Below are 18,389 nucleotides of genomic sequence, written 5' to 3' on the forward strand. Positions count from 1 at the left end.
AAGGGGAGTGGGGGAGGAATGGGATGTATTTAGGGAATCAGTGATGGATTGAGCAAAAGATGCTTGTGGCATGAGAAGCGTGGGAGGTGGGTTGATTAGAAAGGGTAGTGAGTGGTGGGATGAAGAAGTAAGATTATTAGTGAAAGAGAAGAGAGAGGCATTTGGATGATTTTTGCAGGGAAAAATTGCAGTTGAGTGGGAGATGTATAAAAGAAAGAGACAGGAGGTCAAGAGAAAGGTGCAAGAGGTGAAAAAGCGGGCAAATGAGAGTTGGGGTGAGAGAGTATCATTAAATTTTAGGGAGAATAAAAAGATGTTCTGGAAGGAGGTAAATAAAGTGCGTAAGACAAGGGAGCAAACGGGAACTTCAGTGAAGGGCACTAATGGGGAGGTGATAACAAGTAGTGGTGATGTGAGAAGGAGATGGAGTGAGTATTTTGAAGGTTTGTTGAATGTGTTTGATGATAGAGTGGCAGATATAGGGTGTTTTGGTCGAGGTGGTGTGCAAAGTGAGAGGGTTAGGGAAAATGATTTGGTAAACAGAGAAGAGGTAGTAAAAGCTTTGCGGAAGATGAAAGCCGGCAAGGCAGCAGGTTTGGAGAGTATTGCAGTGGAATCTATTAAAAAAGTGGGTGACTGTATTGTTGACTGGTTGGTAAGGTTATTTAATGTATGTATGACTCATGGTGAGGTGCTTGAGGATTGGCGGAATGCGTGCCTAGTGCCATTGTACAAAGGCAAAGGGGATAAGAATGAGTGCTCAAATTACAGAGGTATAAGTTTGTTGAGTATTCCTGGCAAATTATGTGGGAGAGTATTGATTGAGAGGGTGAAGGCATGTACAGAGCATCAGATTGGGGAAGAGCAGTGTGGTTTCAGAAGTGGTAGAGGATGTGTGGATCAGGTGTTTGCTTTGAAGAATGTATGTGAGAAATACAAAAGCAAATGGATTTGTATGTAGCATTTATGGATCTGGAGAAGGCATATGATAGAGTTGATAGAGATGCTCTGTGGAAGGTATTAAGAATATATGGTGTGGGAGGCAAGTTGTTAGAAGCAGTGAAAAGTTTTTATCGAGGATGTAAGGCATGTGTACGTGTAGGAAAAGAGGAAAGTGATTAGTTCTCAGTGAATGTAGGTTTGTGGCATGGGTGTGTGATGTCTCCTTGGTTGTTTAATTTGTTTATGGATGGGGTTGTTAGGGAGGTGAATGCAAGAGTTTTGGAAAGAGGGGCAAGTATGAAGTCTGTTGTGAATGAGAGAGCTTGGGAAGTGAGATTGGTGTGAGGTGGTTTGATCAAGTAAGTAATGTAAGGGTAAGAGAGATGTGTGGAAATAAAAAGAGTGTGGTTGAGAGAGCAGAAGAGGGTGTTTTGAAATAGTTTGATCACATGGAGAGAATGAGTGAGGAAAGATTGACCAAGACGATATATGTGTCGGAGGTGGAGGGAACGAGGAGAAGAGGGAGACCAAATTGGAGGTGGAAAGATGGAGTGAAAAAGATTTTTGTGTGATCGGGGCCTGAACATGCAGGAGGGTGAAAGGAGGGCAAAGAATAGAGTGAATTGGAGCGATGTGGTATACCGGGGTTGACGTGCTGTCAGTGGATTGAATCAAGGCATGTGTATAGGGGTGGGTTGGCCATTTCTTTCGTCTGTTTCCTTGCGCTACCTCGCAAACGCGGGAGACCGGCAAAAAAAAAAGAAAAAAAAAATATATAATATATATATATATATATATATATCCCTGGGGATAGGGGATTAAGAATACTTCCCACGTATTCCCTGCGTGTCGTAGAAGGCGACTAAAAGGGGAGGGAGCGGGGGGCTGGAAATCCTCCCCTCTCGGTTTTTTTTTCAATTTTCCAAAAGAAGGAACAGAGAATTGGGCCAGGTGAGGGTATTCCCTCAGAGGCCCAGTCCTCTGTTCTTAATGCTACCTCGCTAATGCGGGAAATGGCGAATAGTTTGAAAGAAAAAGAAAAGATATATATATGTGTATATATATATATATATATATATATATATATATATATATATATATATATATATATGTATATATATATATATATATATATATATATATATATATATATATATATATATATATATTTTTTTTTTTTTCCAAAAGAAGGAACAGAGAATTGGGCCAGGTGAGGGTATTCCCTCAAAGGCCCAGGCCTCTGTTCTTAACGCTACCTATATATATATATATGTATATATATATATATATATATATATATATATATATATATATATATATATATATATATATATATTTTTTTTTTTTTTTTTTTTTTTTTTTTTTTCCAAAAGAAGGAACAGAGAATTGGGCCAGGTGAGGGTATTCCCTCAAAGGCCCAGGCCTCTGTTCTTAACGCTACCTCGCTAATGCGGGAAATGGCGAATAGTTTGAAAGAAAAAGAAAAAAAAATATATATGTATATATATATATATATATATATATATATATATATATATATATATATATATATATATATATATATTCTTGCTCTAAGTGAAACAAAGCTCAAGGATAAAGGGAACGAGAGGTTCGGCATTGTCTTGGGAGTAAAGTCGAGTTTGTGAGACAAGAGCTAAGGAAGGAGTAGCACTCTCCTAAAGCAGGATTTGTAGTGCTTAAGGATTACCAGCAATTTGGGATGCAGCCTGCAGCTCTGGTACTTAAGGTCCTCATGTAATTAGTGCTGCACTGCTATGACTGACATATCACTAAGCAGTCTAGGGTTCTTTCTTCTAATTCTTTTGCACTCAAACATGGATCTCCATCCACTTGATGTTTAAGAACATTCAGAGCATATGGAGAAGTTATTCTGGGTTCCCAGGGCATTTCACATGGGTTGATGTGGTGCTGCTGCTATCATCAAATTTCTTTACCCATGCTTGTACACTAGTAGTATTAGAAATTTCTTTATGTAGCTTTCTTTTTCTCTTGTAAAGTACAACTATAGAATCTATTTTGTCATTTATAATGTGAGTCTTTCCAACCAACTTAGTAGGTGGTAGACAAATGAAAAGGGGAAAAACGTCAAATATCCAGGGCATAGTTAGGGAGAACAACAAAACCGTCACGACTCTTACAATTGCTAGACTGCTACTGAGGAGGGCTCATGTGGTATGCTGGTGTGTCATGTAGTTGCCACTGGTTGTTAGAGGTTGCCAACTTCCCTGGCAGATACTAACTCTTATGTTGGGGTAAGTGATTTGTGTCAGTATAAGTTTTGCAGACCTGCTCTCACCAGCTTCATTGGCAGGCACTGTATATAGCAGCTCAGCCATGAGCTGCAAGAGCCTTTAGAAAGTTCCTGGTTAAAACCAAGACTCTAACATAGAAATTGTAGTTTCATTTTAGCGAGAGGTTGGTGATGATGTTATTTACAGTTTTGATTTGTTCTCTGATTTCTGGTGGTGATGAGTTATTCTGTCTGAGCCAGCTTCATTGTTTTATGGGATGTGTAACTCGTAGGAAGAAGTATAGATTAGATTTATGTCTATGCTCTTGCGGTATGTGTTTTTTGCTTGTTTGGTTGTATATGATTATATATTTGATAGCTTGATTTAGGGATGGAAAGTCATCTTTACTGAAGTTTTATATCTTTGTTCTCTTGTACTGTGGGCAGGCTAGAGTGTTATCATGATAGGCAGGTGGTCAGAGGACAGTTCATGTAATTTGCTCCAGGTAGTTTATGTGTGTAGGGCTCATGTCTGTAGGGCTGTTGAACAGGTGATGTCTGGCAAGCTTGGCTGGTGGAGTTGGTGGGTTGGGAGTTTACTGGTTATATAGGGAGAGGATATTGGATGGTTGCAGTTGGTTTATGAGTAGTTGTTCTTAGGGATCTTGGGTGTGAATGTTGAGCCAAGTGGGATGAGTTCTGTCCCTGTCAATAGTGTGGCTTGAGGTGCTCTATTCGTATACAGGGCATCAACCACCGTGTTGAGTGTGACAATGCTCAGAAGACTGTATCTTGTCATTCAGTTTTAAATACAAATATCATAGAATCTAACATTATCAAACAGTTTTCAGAACAATCTCGTCATTAGTTTAGGCATATATAAGTTAGATCCTATTGCTCTCCTTTTAAGATGTCTTTGAATGATGTGTTGCATAAATAAAGGTTTCTAATTGCACTTGTTCATCTCTCCAGTACTTGTCAATTATGTATATGTAATACTTCTCTAGACATATAGATTGCTGACCATCTCCAAGCCCTAAAGTTTGAAAGGCAAAACTGAAGTGCTCAAAACATTTGTTGGATAGTATAATTATAGCTGGTTTTCATTTTGAAGTAGGCACTGCTGCTTAAATTAACAGAGCATGAGATGCACATTAACAGAATGTGCGATGCAAATTTAGGTTGGTTCTTCAGGTACATTAGTGGGCAAAGGAAAAATAGGCAACTTTGAAAAGAATAATGGGTGGAAGTTAGGGAAAACATTTGCATAGAATTATGATATTAGAAATGTCTGAAGCCTGAGAATATGTAGCATGCTAGCCATGCAGATGAAATATGAGTGCTACTGAAACAATGACCATTAAGGTTGAAGTGGCATACCCGTAACTCATACCACGATGGTGCTTTTATTAGTTATTAGGCCAACAGGTCAATTGTTCATTGCTTATCATTTGAAATGATTACAGTTGGTTTCTTCTTATTTTGGTTGTTTTACATCATGTTAATGCCAGAATGCTAGGCATTTTGATGTAAATCTAAAACTGATGTATTTGTTTTGGTTTAGATCTGTTCAAATTCAGTTTCATGATAATGAATACTGGAAGGTATTTGTGGACTTCTTTTGTGTAGGACTTAGCTTTCATATCCATGACATATTCCTGGTAAGGAATCCAGGTCATTACAGTTGGTCCACAGTCCACCCAGCTGTTCATCCACCTTTAGGGATTGGCCATTAAAATGGGTACCTGGCTTCTTGCCTAACGTAAAAATATAAGATTTTCAGTTTATCATTATGTTTATTGACAACATAAGGCCATATTTTAAATGAATAATGAACATAATTTGTAGTATTATCAGGTTTAGTGTTAAAACTGTGCTTTCTGTTTTGTATTATATAGTAGATTATTGATGAAATACTAGCTTAATAGAAGAGGGACTTGGTTTAGCTGGTATTTTGGCATAGGTGTGGAGTGTTTGTAGGAAGGATTTCTGCACAAGGAGTCACTTGGTTTCAAGAGCCTTCACATCAGCTACCTCCCACTTACTCTTGTGATTACCACCTCGTACTTTGGTGGTTGTGTAAAGAATAATGCTGATAAGGAGACTTAATATATTTACCATTGACCACATTACATTTGCTGAGCAAAAGCCATTTGATGCTGGAATTCATACAGTAGAGCATAATCATAGCAGAACATTTAAAGAGAAAGCATATATGTACATGAGAAAACGTATGTTATTAAAATACAGTCTTGTTATGACTTGCTGTTTGAGTTTAAAATGTTCTGTCGTTTACCTTGCTGAGTGCTGCTTTTACTGTTGAAGGGTAGAAGGTTGGCCATGCCTCTTACACTGCCATATCACAGACCATAATTGGTGCTGTTTCTCTTGCTTTCTTATCTTCTTCTCTAACCATTTTAGCAGACTTATACAAGATTATATAAGTAAATGAATTTGTAAACTGATTAAGATAAATATCTGATACTAGATTTTACTCACTAAAGTAATCATGATGAATTTCTTTTGAGATGACTTAAGTTGAAATAAGATTAATTAAAGTACAGTAATCCTTTTGATGATATGTAACTTATTCTACTGTATAATTGAATGATGACTTGGAATGATCATAAAAAGTATTTGAATTTACACATATGAAGAATTTATGGAAATGTGGTAAATATATGTGCATATATTTCTCTAATTGCTTTCAGAGAAGAAGATGATGTGATATATTATTTGTTTGAAACTGACTCATTTTTACCTTGTCTGTAGACCAGACCCACGTTTTGTGAGCTTCAAGAAGGAGGGGAGTGTGGGTATTCGACTCACAGGAGGCAACGAGGTGGGAATTTTCGTGACAGCAGTGCAGCCAGGATCCCAAGCTCAGGTGCAAGGGCTTATACGAGGCGATAAGATACTCAAGGTACGTTATTCAACACTTTTCATGCGTTTCATTCCATATTAAGCTTATTTGATGTGTATGAAACAATTGAGGATCATAAGTAGATCTTGTGGTTTAAGTAATTGTGAACAGTTCAGAAATGAAGTAGTTAGTCCAACACTGTAGTTGGACTATTTTTAAAGACATGTATGGCATGATGGCTGATGATGAACCTTCTGTTTGTATAAGCCAAGAGATGTATGAGAGCATCACATTTTATTTTGCAATTTCTTTTTCTTTCCTTTTCCTCATCTTGCTCCTCTCTCCAAACTCCTCCATAACTTCTCTTCCTTAATTCCTTCAACTCAATTTCTTTCCAAACTTCTGTAGATATGATCACTACTAACTTTTCATCAGGGATGTATAGTTTGCTGTTTTTCATTGATCATGCAGAGCAGAGAATGGTGTCTCCAATGAACATGTTTATGGAGGAGTTTATAGTGCTTTGAACATCTGAAATGCAATTGTCCCAACACTTGTGGTTGAAATCTTTTATAAGATATACAGTGTTCAACACATTTTCATTGAGTTTCTCAATAAGCCTATAGAGAGGCTGGATGACAAAGTGGGATATACATCTCTTAATGCATGCAGTTTACATGTCCATAAATGTGTTGAACTTACACCATTATCATTAAGAACAAACATGGAGACATTTTACCTCTCAAGGATGTGATTCTTTTAGAGGCATAGTAGCTTGGTTGAGCTCATTATAGTCTAATACTGCCAAATTGAGTCCTTAGGAATGAGAATAAATGGGATGATCCATGTGGGATGTGGATGGTTAAGTATCTCTTTCTTGCAACATGCCATCCAGAGCTGCCCTCTACAATTGAGGCAATTGACATACAGGGACATAGATAGAACTGGTGCTAGGTTGCAGGGATATAGATGTCATTAGTGGTAAGTTGACACTGTGTAAGCTAGAGATGTTAGAGGAAGAAAAAATTGAGCAGGTACTGCATCATTTTCCTGTATGCTTTCCATGAAAGGAGAAAAGTCTTTCAGGTGCAGTCCCCTCTGAAGCAGATCATGTGACAGTTTACTGGCTGAATAGATTGTAACAGTTTCATCTCTAGTGTCATGAAGAGGTGTTGCAGTGTAAAAATTCCTCACTTGGAATTGTTACCAGTTCAGTGAGACAGTAAATCCCCCTTGGTGGAAGACTTTTTGGGCTTGTCCTGGCTACACATGCTGTCATTAACCACTGAGGGGTTGAGAATTATTTCTACTTTTATAAGCTGATTAGCAAGTAAGGTTACATCCAGATTCATATCAACAGAGACATAGATATGGAAATGATAGGACTTATGTGAAGTGGGCTGAGTCCAGGATGCTATATGCTGTCACTGTGGGGTATGTTTGCAGTTGTGTTTGAGTATGTGGTCTGAAGTGAAAAAAATTGGTACCTCATTGAAGGCTATTCTTTTGTAATGACAGTATGCTTTGAAATGGTTAACTGGTTATGGAAATTGTAATGGTGTTATCAGAATAATTTAATGTAATGTGCTTGTTTGTTTCTTTAGCTATCACTCTATAATCAAGTGTTTTTTGCAAGGTTAACGACATGGACATGGCAGGCGTGACGAGAGAGGAAGCAGTTCTTTACCTCATGAGTCTTCAGAATCAGATCGACCTTATTGTACAGACACGTAGACATGACTATGAATGCATTCTGAATAGTCAGAAGGGAGACTTATTTTATATTAAGTAAGTCTGAAAATATAGCTGATGTTTGATTTACATGTAATGAAATAAATCTTTATGCATTTGTAGATGATATGTGATATTCTATCATACCTCAACTTTTTCCATTGCTGTGGTCTTTCATTTAGGACCTGTACTGCTTTGCATTTATTTTGCTACTATATATTGTAATACAAATTGTTTAGAGGCCTTAGTAACATTGCTGGTGCTCATTGTCAAAGCATTAGTACTTGTGTAGTTAGTTGATTGGTGTCACCAGTGATGTTCTGTCCCATATGAATGATTAGTTATGTGGAATGAGGATAGTTTGAAATGAACTATTAGTCATGTTTTCTGCATTTAGATGTTAATGAATTTTACTTAATAAAATTAGTTTATTGTTTAATGGCATTTCTTTATTATTTTGAAGTATTGTGCAGCATTGTAATGTTTGTGATTGTAAATACATACTTTACTTGAGTTTTGCATTTTGCTTGAGTGAGTGAAAATGTTTTTCTCTGCAGGACACACTTCCACTATGAGCCTAATGGAAAATCTGAATTAAGCTTCCGTTCAGGAGACATCTTCAGAGTGGTTGACACATTACATAATGGTGTTGTAGGGGCATGGCAGGTAAGTACTAAAGCATTTTACTCATCTTACCAGTATTTGCTTGGCCAGTATTACATAGGTAGTTTTGTGGCTAATATCAGACTGTATGAGCTAATTACATATTAAAAATTTACTGAAATGGGGTAGCATCTAAGATAAACAAATGTGGACTTAAAAGCTTTGTGTTTGTTAGTTAATTACCCAGTTGTATAGTGCAGTTATAGAGACTATGATTTTGCAGCTAAGGGTGCCAGGGGAATGACTAATGATCATATGTATAGGAAATGTTTTGTTGTTTAGTGTGGGAATGTGAACAGAGACAAATTTCAGTTGATGAATAAGCTAGATATGATAAATAAATACTTACCAAGTCCTGTTTGAAGTATATCCAGACACATGTTCAGAATATGTGTGATTGAACTAAGAGGCTGTGTGCATTTGATGCACTTCCTTTAGTGTAGTCCTATTTGATGAATTATAAATGTTTACAGAATAATTATATGTGTTGAAGTATTAGTTGAATTTACTGTAAAGCTAAGACTTCAATTTGTATTTCAAAATCGACTGCAGAATTAATTTCAGAAAAGTATTTTCCTCCATCCATGAAATGTGTAGTGAAGCTGGAACATAGCTGGTTATGCCATACTAATTTACCTTAAAATTCTGGCCACAGGTTCATAGAATTGGCCGTAACAACCAGGAGACCCAGAATGGTATAATTCCCAACAAAGCCCGAGCTGAGGAATTGGCCACAGCACAGTTTAATGCTGCAAAAAAAGAACAGACACAGTCAGAGTCACGGAGTGGTTTCTTCAAGAGACGGAGAAATTCACGGAGATCAAAGTCCTTAGGCAAGGTAAGTGCAAATACATGCAGTCACAGTAAAACTTCGTTTGGAAATGTTATAGGTTTAACTCTTAAAGCACTGTAGCCTTGCTAGTATATTTTATGGCTTGGAGACCTTTACTATACTTGTGCAGATATCCTTTTCTTAACTGTATTTGAATTCAAAGATATGCTTTATCAGTATGAAGAGGTGTCTTATATCACTGGCAACTGTAATCAGGACAGAGTAGAATTCCTGGAGTTATTGCTACACGTATAACACTGTATTTTACCTTGTGGGGACTTTATTTGTATTTGCCCTTTCCTGCTACTATTTAAATTGCAATATGCTTTTTATCAGTATCTAGAGATGCCTTATGTCAGGCAACTCAAGTTATCACTGGGAAAAGTGTCTCACCTATGGGTAGGTGTATCCCCAATGTATGCCCCTCATCAGTTGATGACTAATTAGTGATAGTCTTTAGGGCACTGATTCTGGTGGTAATGATTCAGTGGATGTTGATATGTTAGCAGTGGGAAAAGTTCTGTATGTATCGGTCATATATTGGTGATGGTGGAGAAGCGACAGAAAATGAATGAGTTAGGAAAAGCCTACAAACACATGATAATCAGAACTCACACATTGAATACAGTAGTTTCTCTGCTGCTTCTCATCAGATGAATTTCTGTCTTGCTGTCATATATTACTGACCAACCATATCTTAGGCTTTCTTTAAAACGTTTCTCTAATGGTCCGTGCTTATTTCTTATTTTTCATGTTAGTATATTGAATAGTCTTTCTGGCTTCCATGTATGACTCTCATATATTTTTATTTAATTTCTCTCGTATATTCCATGGAGGAGGCATTTCTAGTTGACTATGTGTTCTATAAACTTGTTATATCAGAAACTCATGCCAAACTAACTTTACTTGCCTGGAAGGTTGACATCCCTGGAAGAGTTAGAAATGCCCTAATTGGTGTTACATTTAGCTGATTGGAATATGATAGTTCTAGACTGAATATTATCAGCAGAAGCTCTATAAAACTCAAAATAATGAGAAGTGTGGGAGGTGGGTTGATTAGAAAGGGTAGTGGGTGGTGGGATGAAGAAGTAAGATTATTAGTGAAAGAGAAGAGAGAGGCATTTGGACAATTTTTGCAAGGAAAAAATGCAAATGAGTGGGAGATGTATAAAAGAAAGAGACAGGAGGTCAAGAGAAAGGTGCAAGAGGTGAAAAAGAGGGCAAATGAGAGTTGGGGTGAGAGAGTATCATTGAATTTTAGGGAGAATAAAAAGATGTTCTGGAAGGAGGTAAATAAAGTGCATAAGACAAGGGAGCAAATGGGAACTTCAGTGAAGGGCACTAATGGGGAGGTGATAACAAGTAGTGGTGATGTGAGAAGATGGAGTGAGTATTTTGAAGGTTTGTTGAATGTGTTTGGTGATAGAGTGGCAGATATAGGGTGTTTTGGTCGAGGTGGTGTGCAAAGTGAGAAGGTTAGGGAAAATGATTTGGTGAACAGAGAAGAGGTAGTAAAAGCTTTGCGAAAGATGAAAGCCGGCAAGGCAGCAGGTTTGGATGGTATTGCAGTGGAATCTATTAAAAAAGTGGGTGACTGTATTGTTGACTGGTTGGTAAGGTTATTTAATGTATGTATGATTCATGGTGAGGTGCCTGAGGATTGGCAGAATGCATGCATAGTGCCATTGCATAAAGGCAAAGGGGATAAGAGTGAGTGCTCAAATTACAGAGATATAAGTTTGTTGAGTATTCCTGATAAATTATATGGGAAGGTATTGATTGAGAGGGTGAAGGCATGTACAGAGCATCAGATTGTGGAAGAGCAGTGTGGTTTCAGAAGTGGTAGAGGATGTGTGGATCAGGTGTTTGCTTTGAAGAATGTATGTGAGAAATACTTAGAAAAGCAAATGGATTTGTATGTAGCATTTATGGATCTGGAGAAGGCACATGATAGAGTTGATAGAGATGCTCTGTGGAAGGTACTAAGAATATATGGTGTGGGAGGCAAGTTGTTAGAAGCAGTGAAAAGTTTTTATCGAGGATGTAAGGCATGTGTATGTGTAGGAAGAGAGGAAAGTGATTGGTTCTCAGTGAATGTAGGTTTGCGGCAGGGGTGTGTGATGTCTCCATGGTTGTTTAATTTGTTTATGGATGGGGTTGTTAGGGAGGTGAATGCAAGAGTCTTGGAAAGAGGGGCAAGTATGCAGTCTGTTGGGGATGAAAGAGCTTGGGAAGTGAGTCAGTTGTTGTTCGCTGATGATACAGCGCTGGTGGCTGATTCATGTGAGAAACTGCAGAAGCTGGTGACTGAGTTTGGTAAAGTGTGTGAAAGAAGAAAGTTAAGAGTAAATGTGAATAAGAGCAAGGTTATTAGGTACAGTAGGGTTGAGGGTCAAGTCAATTGGGAGGTAAGTTTGAATGGAGAAAAACTGGAGGAAGTAAAGTGTTTTAGATATCTGGGAGTGGATCTGGCAGCGGATGGAATCATGGAAGCGGAAGTGAATCATAGGGTGGGGGAGGGGGTGAAAATCCTGGGAGACTTGAAGAATGTGTGGAAGTCGAGAACATTATCTCGGAAAGCAAAAATGGGTATGTTTGAAGGAATAGTGGTTCCAACAATATTGTATGGTTGCGAGGCATGGGCTATGGATAGAGTAGTGCGCAGGAGGGTGGATGTGCTGGAAATGAGATGTTTGAGGATAATATGTGGTGTGAGGTGGTTTGATCGAGTAAGTAATGTAAGGGTAAGAGAGATGTGTGGAAATAAGAAGAGCGTGGTTGAGAGAGCAGAAGAGGGTGTTTTGAAATGGTTTGTGCACATGGAGAGAACGAGTGAGGAAAGATTGACCAAGAGGATATATGTGTCGGAGGTGGAGGGAACGAGAAGAAGTGGGAGACCAAATTGGAGGTGGAAAGATGGAGTGAAAAAGATTTTGAGTGATCGGGGCCTGAACATGCAGGAGAGTGTAAGGCAGGCAAGGAATAGAGTCAATTGGATCGATGTGTTATACCTGGGTCGACGTGCTGTCAATGGATTGAATCAGGGCATGTGAAGCGTCTGGGGTAAACCATGGAAAGTTGTGTGTTGCCTGGATGTGGAAAGGGAGCTGTGGTTTAGGGCATTATTGCATGACAGCTAGAGACTGAGTGTGAACGAATGGGGCCTTTGTTGTCTTTTCCTAGCGCTACCTCACACACATGAGGGGGGAGGGGGATGTTATTCCATGTGTGGCGAGGTGGCGATGGGAATGAATAAAGGCAGACAGTGTGAATTGTGTGCATGTGTATATATGTATATATCTGTGTGTGTGTATATATGTGTACATTGAGATGTATGGGTATGTATATTTGCGTGTGTGGACGTGTATGTATATGCATGAGTATGTGGGTGGGTTGGGCCATTTCTTTCGTCTGTTTCCTTGCGCTACCTCGCAAACGTGGGAGACAGCGACAAAGCAAAATAAATAAATAAATAAACATTTTGTAAAGTAGCACTTTGTCTTACAGTAGATTTTTATTTCCATTGCACAGGATCATTGGGAGGATGTTGTGTTTGCAGACTCTGTATCCAAGTTTCCAGCATATGAGAGAGTTACCCTTCGACATCCAGGCTTTGTGAGGCCAATTGTCTTGTTTGGTCCTCTGGCTGATATAGCAAGAGAAAAACTTCTTAAGGAAAACCCTGACAAGTTTTCTTCACCACGTAAGTTTACATTTGGAGAATGAGGGTGAAAGTGTCGTCTCTGCTATTAGTCTTTTTTTCAGTAAATTTTTTTTTCTTAGAAATAGGTACAGTTGTAGGCCTCACGCAGCAACAAGAAGTCATGTTTTAGGGTTTTTACATGTTATTCTTGTAATGTATCATGCAGTTCATACTTCAGTATTTACAATACACAGTTTGGTTACTGCATTTCAGACCATGGTATATATTTAGTTTACTGATTATACAGTACCTCTAAGAGTAAAATTTTTTCATTTTTTTCAATGATTGAGTTTTGAGGATTTCTTTTGCAGTTTATAAAGGTTAAGTAGTTATTTTCTTTCATGTGTAAGCCTTGGGATGTGGTACTTGGTGTTTTGTTGCCATAACATTTAGGCAGGCATTTACATGAATGTTGAAGAATTTATCTTTTGGATAAAATGTTAATATTGTGTACATAGTCACTTTGCACTTATGCTGCACACTTGCACTTTTTGGGCTATTCTTGCACTATGCACCATTTGCACAAAGAATAAGTAAGTTTATACTGTAGTAGAAAGCACAGACCTAGTAAATACCTTTTCTCTCTGCTTGTTCCACTGATTGACCTTTGCAGTAACCAAGGCTTGTGCTGCTAACTAAAGCAGGGTATTTATGTTTTAATGTTTAGATTCTGTGAAAAGAAAATACATAGCCTTTAAAACCACTTTTTACATTATGCAAGTTCTTTAAGCTTCCATGAATAAAGCAAAACACAGAAAAAGTTACTTTAAGCAGAACTAAACTGGGATACATTTTCTTCCACTTATTTTGTTCTTTACCTGTTGCTTCATGAGACAAACTTGTTAATAAGTAAGATTTTCTGCAGATGCAAGTAAGCTACATAGACCTTAGTCTTTTGTGCTTGTTCAGACTGTCATTTGGACACCTATTAGAAATGGGCTGCCGTAGCAAAATTATCATCTAACATATCTAGCCTCTTGTCACTGGATGTGACCAGTTAGATAAACTAAAGTGGAGTTACTCTGCCCCTACTAGGTTTCTAATTCTCTTTCACTTCATCAGATCAACCCTCAGTTCAGAACATGCCAAGATGACTTATAGTTGAATCATTAAGTGTTTATCTATTGCCACAGTTCATCAGGGAGAGTACTTTTTAGAATGTTATAAAAATTGTGGCTGAAAAAGATATCCATTTTGTTTACAAGAAACAGAGCTTTTTTCTAATTTTGACTTTGCATCACAGAAAACAAAAATTATAAGCAAACAGAACAGGAATTGATGGTGCAGCATGGTATCATTTACCTTCATCTTAGTTATATTTACTTCATCCTGATTTTTATGATAATGGTTATTTGTATTTACATTTGTTCATCCCTCATCATATACTGAAATAGGGTACTCATAATAACATCATAAGCAGTTTCATGATTTTTGCTGCTGATGACTGAATTGGTTTATCATCAGAGCAAACAACATCTACAGAGGTCCCATTGTATTTCATATAATGCTTTCAGTCTTGCACATATAAGAGATATATAATGATGTTTCCCACCACATTTCATATATCCTGGAGTGGCTTTGAGCCATATAGTGATTGTTACCATCAGTAATATTTCAGCCTTGGATATTTCACAGCAGTCAGTTACCTTACAAATACCATTAGTGGAAGGAAGCTTATCAGAATGTACATCAGGCAGCCATGCAGTCTGGCAGCCATAAACAAACAAATAGTGACAGGGAAGAAATAAGATGAAATTTTGATTGAAAGTAGTAATATACAGAGATATAAGGATGATTATCATAAAATCTTATTTGGGCCCTCTAATGACATTAATGTTGCAGTAACAGATATATGATCGTAAGGTGTTGGAAACTAGGTGAAGTTTTGTAGAGATTTTTGAAAAGAGGAAATGATATGGGTGGGAAAAGGGTGGTGAAAGTGAGTGACCATTTTAAAGAGGCTTTGTGCAGAGATTCCAAGAGACATTGGGTGTAGAGTGGCAAAAGGTATAAGAATAAATGAAGCAAGGGGGGGTGGGTGAGGAATGGGACAAGGGATGGTGGTTGCTATTGATTATTGTAATGAAGATTTTTGTGGAGGCCCCCCTTTTTTTCAAGCCTGGATTAAGTAACGGTTACTAAGTTAAGGTGGTACTTCATTTTCTCTCTTTGTTAAGCAAGGTAGGGAGTGAATGCCATGCACAAGCTATGGCTCAAGCAAAATTTCATCATAGGTACTCATAGGTAGGTACTATCCTCTTCTCTTTTTGGGTGTTTTTTTACCCATTTCTAATGGTTGTCTGGATGCCACACTAAACAGTTTCTTAAGGCTAAGGTCTTTGTAGCTCATAATAATTAAGATACAGAAAATTCTCTCCTTGAAACTTAGATTGTTTTATAATTTCTAAAGAATTTTTTTGAGAACATCTTCCTTTCATAATGAATTTTTTTTTTTGGCACTCATAACAAGATATGATCTTATGGCCATATCTTAAGCTGCAGGAGGCAGTTCTTCTCAGTTACCATCATACTGCTTTCTGTCACAAGCCCAAAGTACTCGATGATATAGAGGACAAATGCCTTCTCTTATGAAGACTGGAGCAGTCAGTCTTTCACTGGTATTCTTTTCTCAGTTCTGAGAGTACACTTGGTATGAGAGATGAAAAAAAAAAGGTAAAGTGTAGAAGCATATAAATAAACTAGCTGAGAAATGGATTTTGATACGCCTGTTTCTAGAAGTCACATGAAAGAAAAATTTTTTTCTGTTTTATTGATACTATATGGGTTATATGTTGGTGTTGTTGGCAGTTTTAGGGTAAATCCTTGTCAGAAAAGCAGTACACACCATGGCTGCTGTAAAGGTTATTCTGTGCCACTGAAAGAAAAGATTTCTTTCATCTCCGAAGGTATGTTTTTCTTTTATTGATACCTGCTATAATACTTAATATGAAATGTAGTTTCAGCCTAATATACTAGTATCCCACAGAAGACCAGCCCTTTAGCTTAAGGCCCAGATAGAGAGTTGTGACCAGCTTAATGAAGAAGCTTCCTCGCTTTGGTACTTTCAGGAATATACATGCGGCTCACTATGCCAATTCCGTGTTACGGGGGGTATCCATACCCCTCGCTGCGGGGTAAGATAATAATTGGTTACAGAGTGCACCTCCTCCCAGCATTTTTGACAAGCATGGTGTGATTGACCCAGATTATTATTGACTGATCTCTGAATTTGCATTTATGAGACTTAGAAAATTTTAAGGTTTAGTGCAGTTTTGAATAATACATGAATGTTATGGAGAGCATAAATGAATCTCACTATGGAAAATGTAATTCATTTTATCTCTTAAGAGTCAATCATAAACCCCATTGTTCCTTTGGCCTGTTGAGCTGGCATAGTAAAGTCACATTAAGGAGAAGGGAAGATCATAATGTAGTCTAGATGCATTTTTCATACTTTAAAGCTTTTATAGTAGTTTGTCATTGCTTGTAAAAACTTTACATATCTCCTGTTGTTCAGTGTATAATTTAAGCAATGTATGATCATGGATCATATCATAAATATTTGAGTACCATCGTATGAGCAAGTAGCACTTTTTGATGGACAGTATAAATAATGACCCATGGAAGTAGCTTGAAATTTTATTTATAGTTAGCATGATTAGGATTATGCTTCTAACATTCCCTTCTTTTTCCTTAAAGATATCTTTGGATGGTAAAGTTTAGAGAAACCTTCCTTTCCAGTCAGTTTTTCTAATAATAGTTTTATTGCCTTTTCTTATGAGGCAACACTGACACTGACAAAGTAGAACTGGAGTTTTTACTTATGGCATCAGTTGGGTGGAAACCAGTGTTATGATACTTATTATAATAGAGTTTACTTGAGGTTGATTGCAATAACAATTGGTAATTGTGGTTAAAATTTTTTTGTTGCTTGTTATTAATAAATTAATACTTCACTGATAGCATATGTAGTCCTGGAGGTAAGAGTTCACAGGTAGTATCTGAAGAACTGAAGTTAATACTTCAGTGATAGCATATGCAGTCCTGGGGTTAATACTTCACTGATAATATATGCAGTCATGTAGTTTTAAATGACAGTTTTGTTTCGCCGGAGAACACGAGCTGAGCCTTAAATTTTTAGTTCTAGGTTCTGGAATGCTGAGGCATGATAGTGTACAGAATGTTGTACTCAGCCATGCTGATAGGCCTTGGACTATCAGACTCCTTTTCTGAAAGGGTATATTTATGAATCACTTATTAATGTGATACAGGCCCTTCAGTACAAATAGAAAAAAGGAGGAAACATAGTTTTGGGCACATTCAAGTACTCATCCTATGGTTCACAGCTAAATGGCCACATTGAAACAATTTGATTGCAAGATAACTTTGTGGAATTCAGTCATAACTTGTGTGTGGGTTAAACTGTCAGCTGCACCATTTATGCATGTATTAGTATGACCCTACACATTACCCCTTTATAAAATGATTACATTAATAGTTGTATTTTGTATTTCTGTACTTGCCATATAGCTGCAGAAGCACATGCAATGGGTGATATGCTTATCCCAGTCATGGATCTGTATTGTGTGGAAACCATACTGCTGGAATTAAGTGATTGGATCTTACTATGGATCTTACCATAGTAACTAGCTTCTAAATTCTGCCACAAAAAAGCCAAGTAAGCTAAACTTGTTCATTAAGAAGCTATAGTAAACAAAATTAGTCATTCAAGAGTCAGGGTTATGCTCCAATATAGCAAGTAGCCTGACATAATAGGTTATACCTCATCAGCCCCTCCTGAGTGATCTCTGCGTTTGATTTGCCTGATTGTGATAGTTCATCCTACGTTACTTTAAAACTTTCACATTTTCCAACTTCTCTGTTAGATACATTTAGTTGAAAAAGTATTATATGCCTTCCTGCAGATACACAATGCTGAGAGGTAAAAGGTGTTCCTTAATCACAGGACATATGGTTTAGCTCATTAGTAAGTAAAAAGGGATAGAATGGGAAAAAATTGTGTTGAGACTGAGAATCACTTGCACTTTAATTGTAGTATTTATTAAAGCTTCTGTTCATGCTCTAGCTTGAATAATTTTTGATGGTTTATCCCACTGAAGAAAAGTTGATTAGGTTAGTTTAGTGAACGATGAAGATAATGCACACTAAAGGATTGTGACATGCACAAGTTTTATGTCACATCATTCTCTTGGACATACTCAGAAACCTCACAGCCATAACACATGCAGATTACTAATTCTGTTTTGTTACAGATGCATCAGAATTTTAGCTTTTTAGAAACTGAAGAAACAGAGGTTAACAATTGGGATATAATTCTAATATAATAGGATTACCTAGAGAAATGGATTAATTTGTATGTGGTTTTCATAGATCTGAAGAAAGC

General features: G+C 37.3%; 1 protein-coding gene across 21 annotated transcripts in view; it reads left to right on the plus strand.

Moving 5' to 3' along the window:
• pyd (zonula occludens-like protein polychaetoid) overlaps positions 1–18,389 on the plus strand; it is a 430,922-nt gene that overhangs the window by 358,843 nt on the left and 53,690 nt on the right. For 20 of the 21 annotated variants that reach the window (XM_071658228.1, XM_071658232.1, XM_071658225.1 and 17 more), the window contains 6 exons: positions 5,966–6,116; positions 7,693–7,844; positions 8,345–8,453; positions 9,106–9,288; positions 12,814–12,985; positions 16,054–16,119. In XM_071658228.1, the coding sequence (XP_071514329.1) occupies positions 5,966–6,116; positions 7,693–7,844; positions 8,345–8,453; positions 9,106–9,288; positions 12,814–12,985; positions 16,054–16,119 (833 nt within the window). The remainder of the gene's footprint in view (positions 1–5,965; positions 6,117–7,692; positions 7,845–8,344; positions 8,454–9,105; positions 9,289–12,813; positions 12,986–16,053; positions 16,120–18,389) is intronic. The other variant, XM_071658230.1, reaches the window with a different exon arrangement.

The sequence above is a fragment of the Panulirus ornatus genome, chromosome 66, assembly GCF_036320965.1.
Source record: "Panulirus ornatus isolate Po-2019 chromosome 66, ASM3632096v1, whole genome shotgun sequence".
NCBI lineage: Eukaryota > Metazoa > Arthropoda > Malacostraca > Decapoda > Palinuridae > Panulirus > Panulirus ornatus.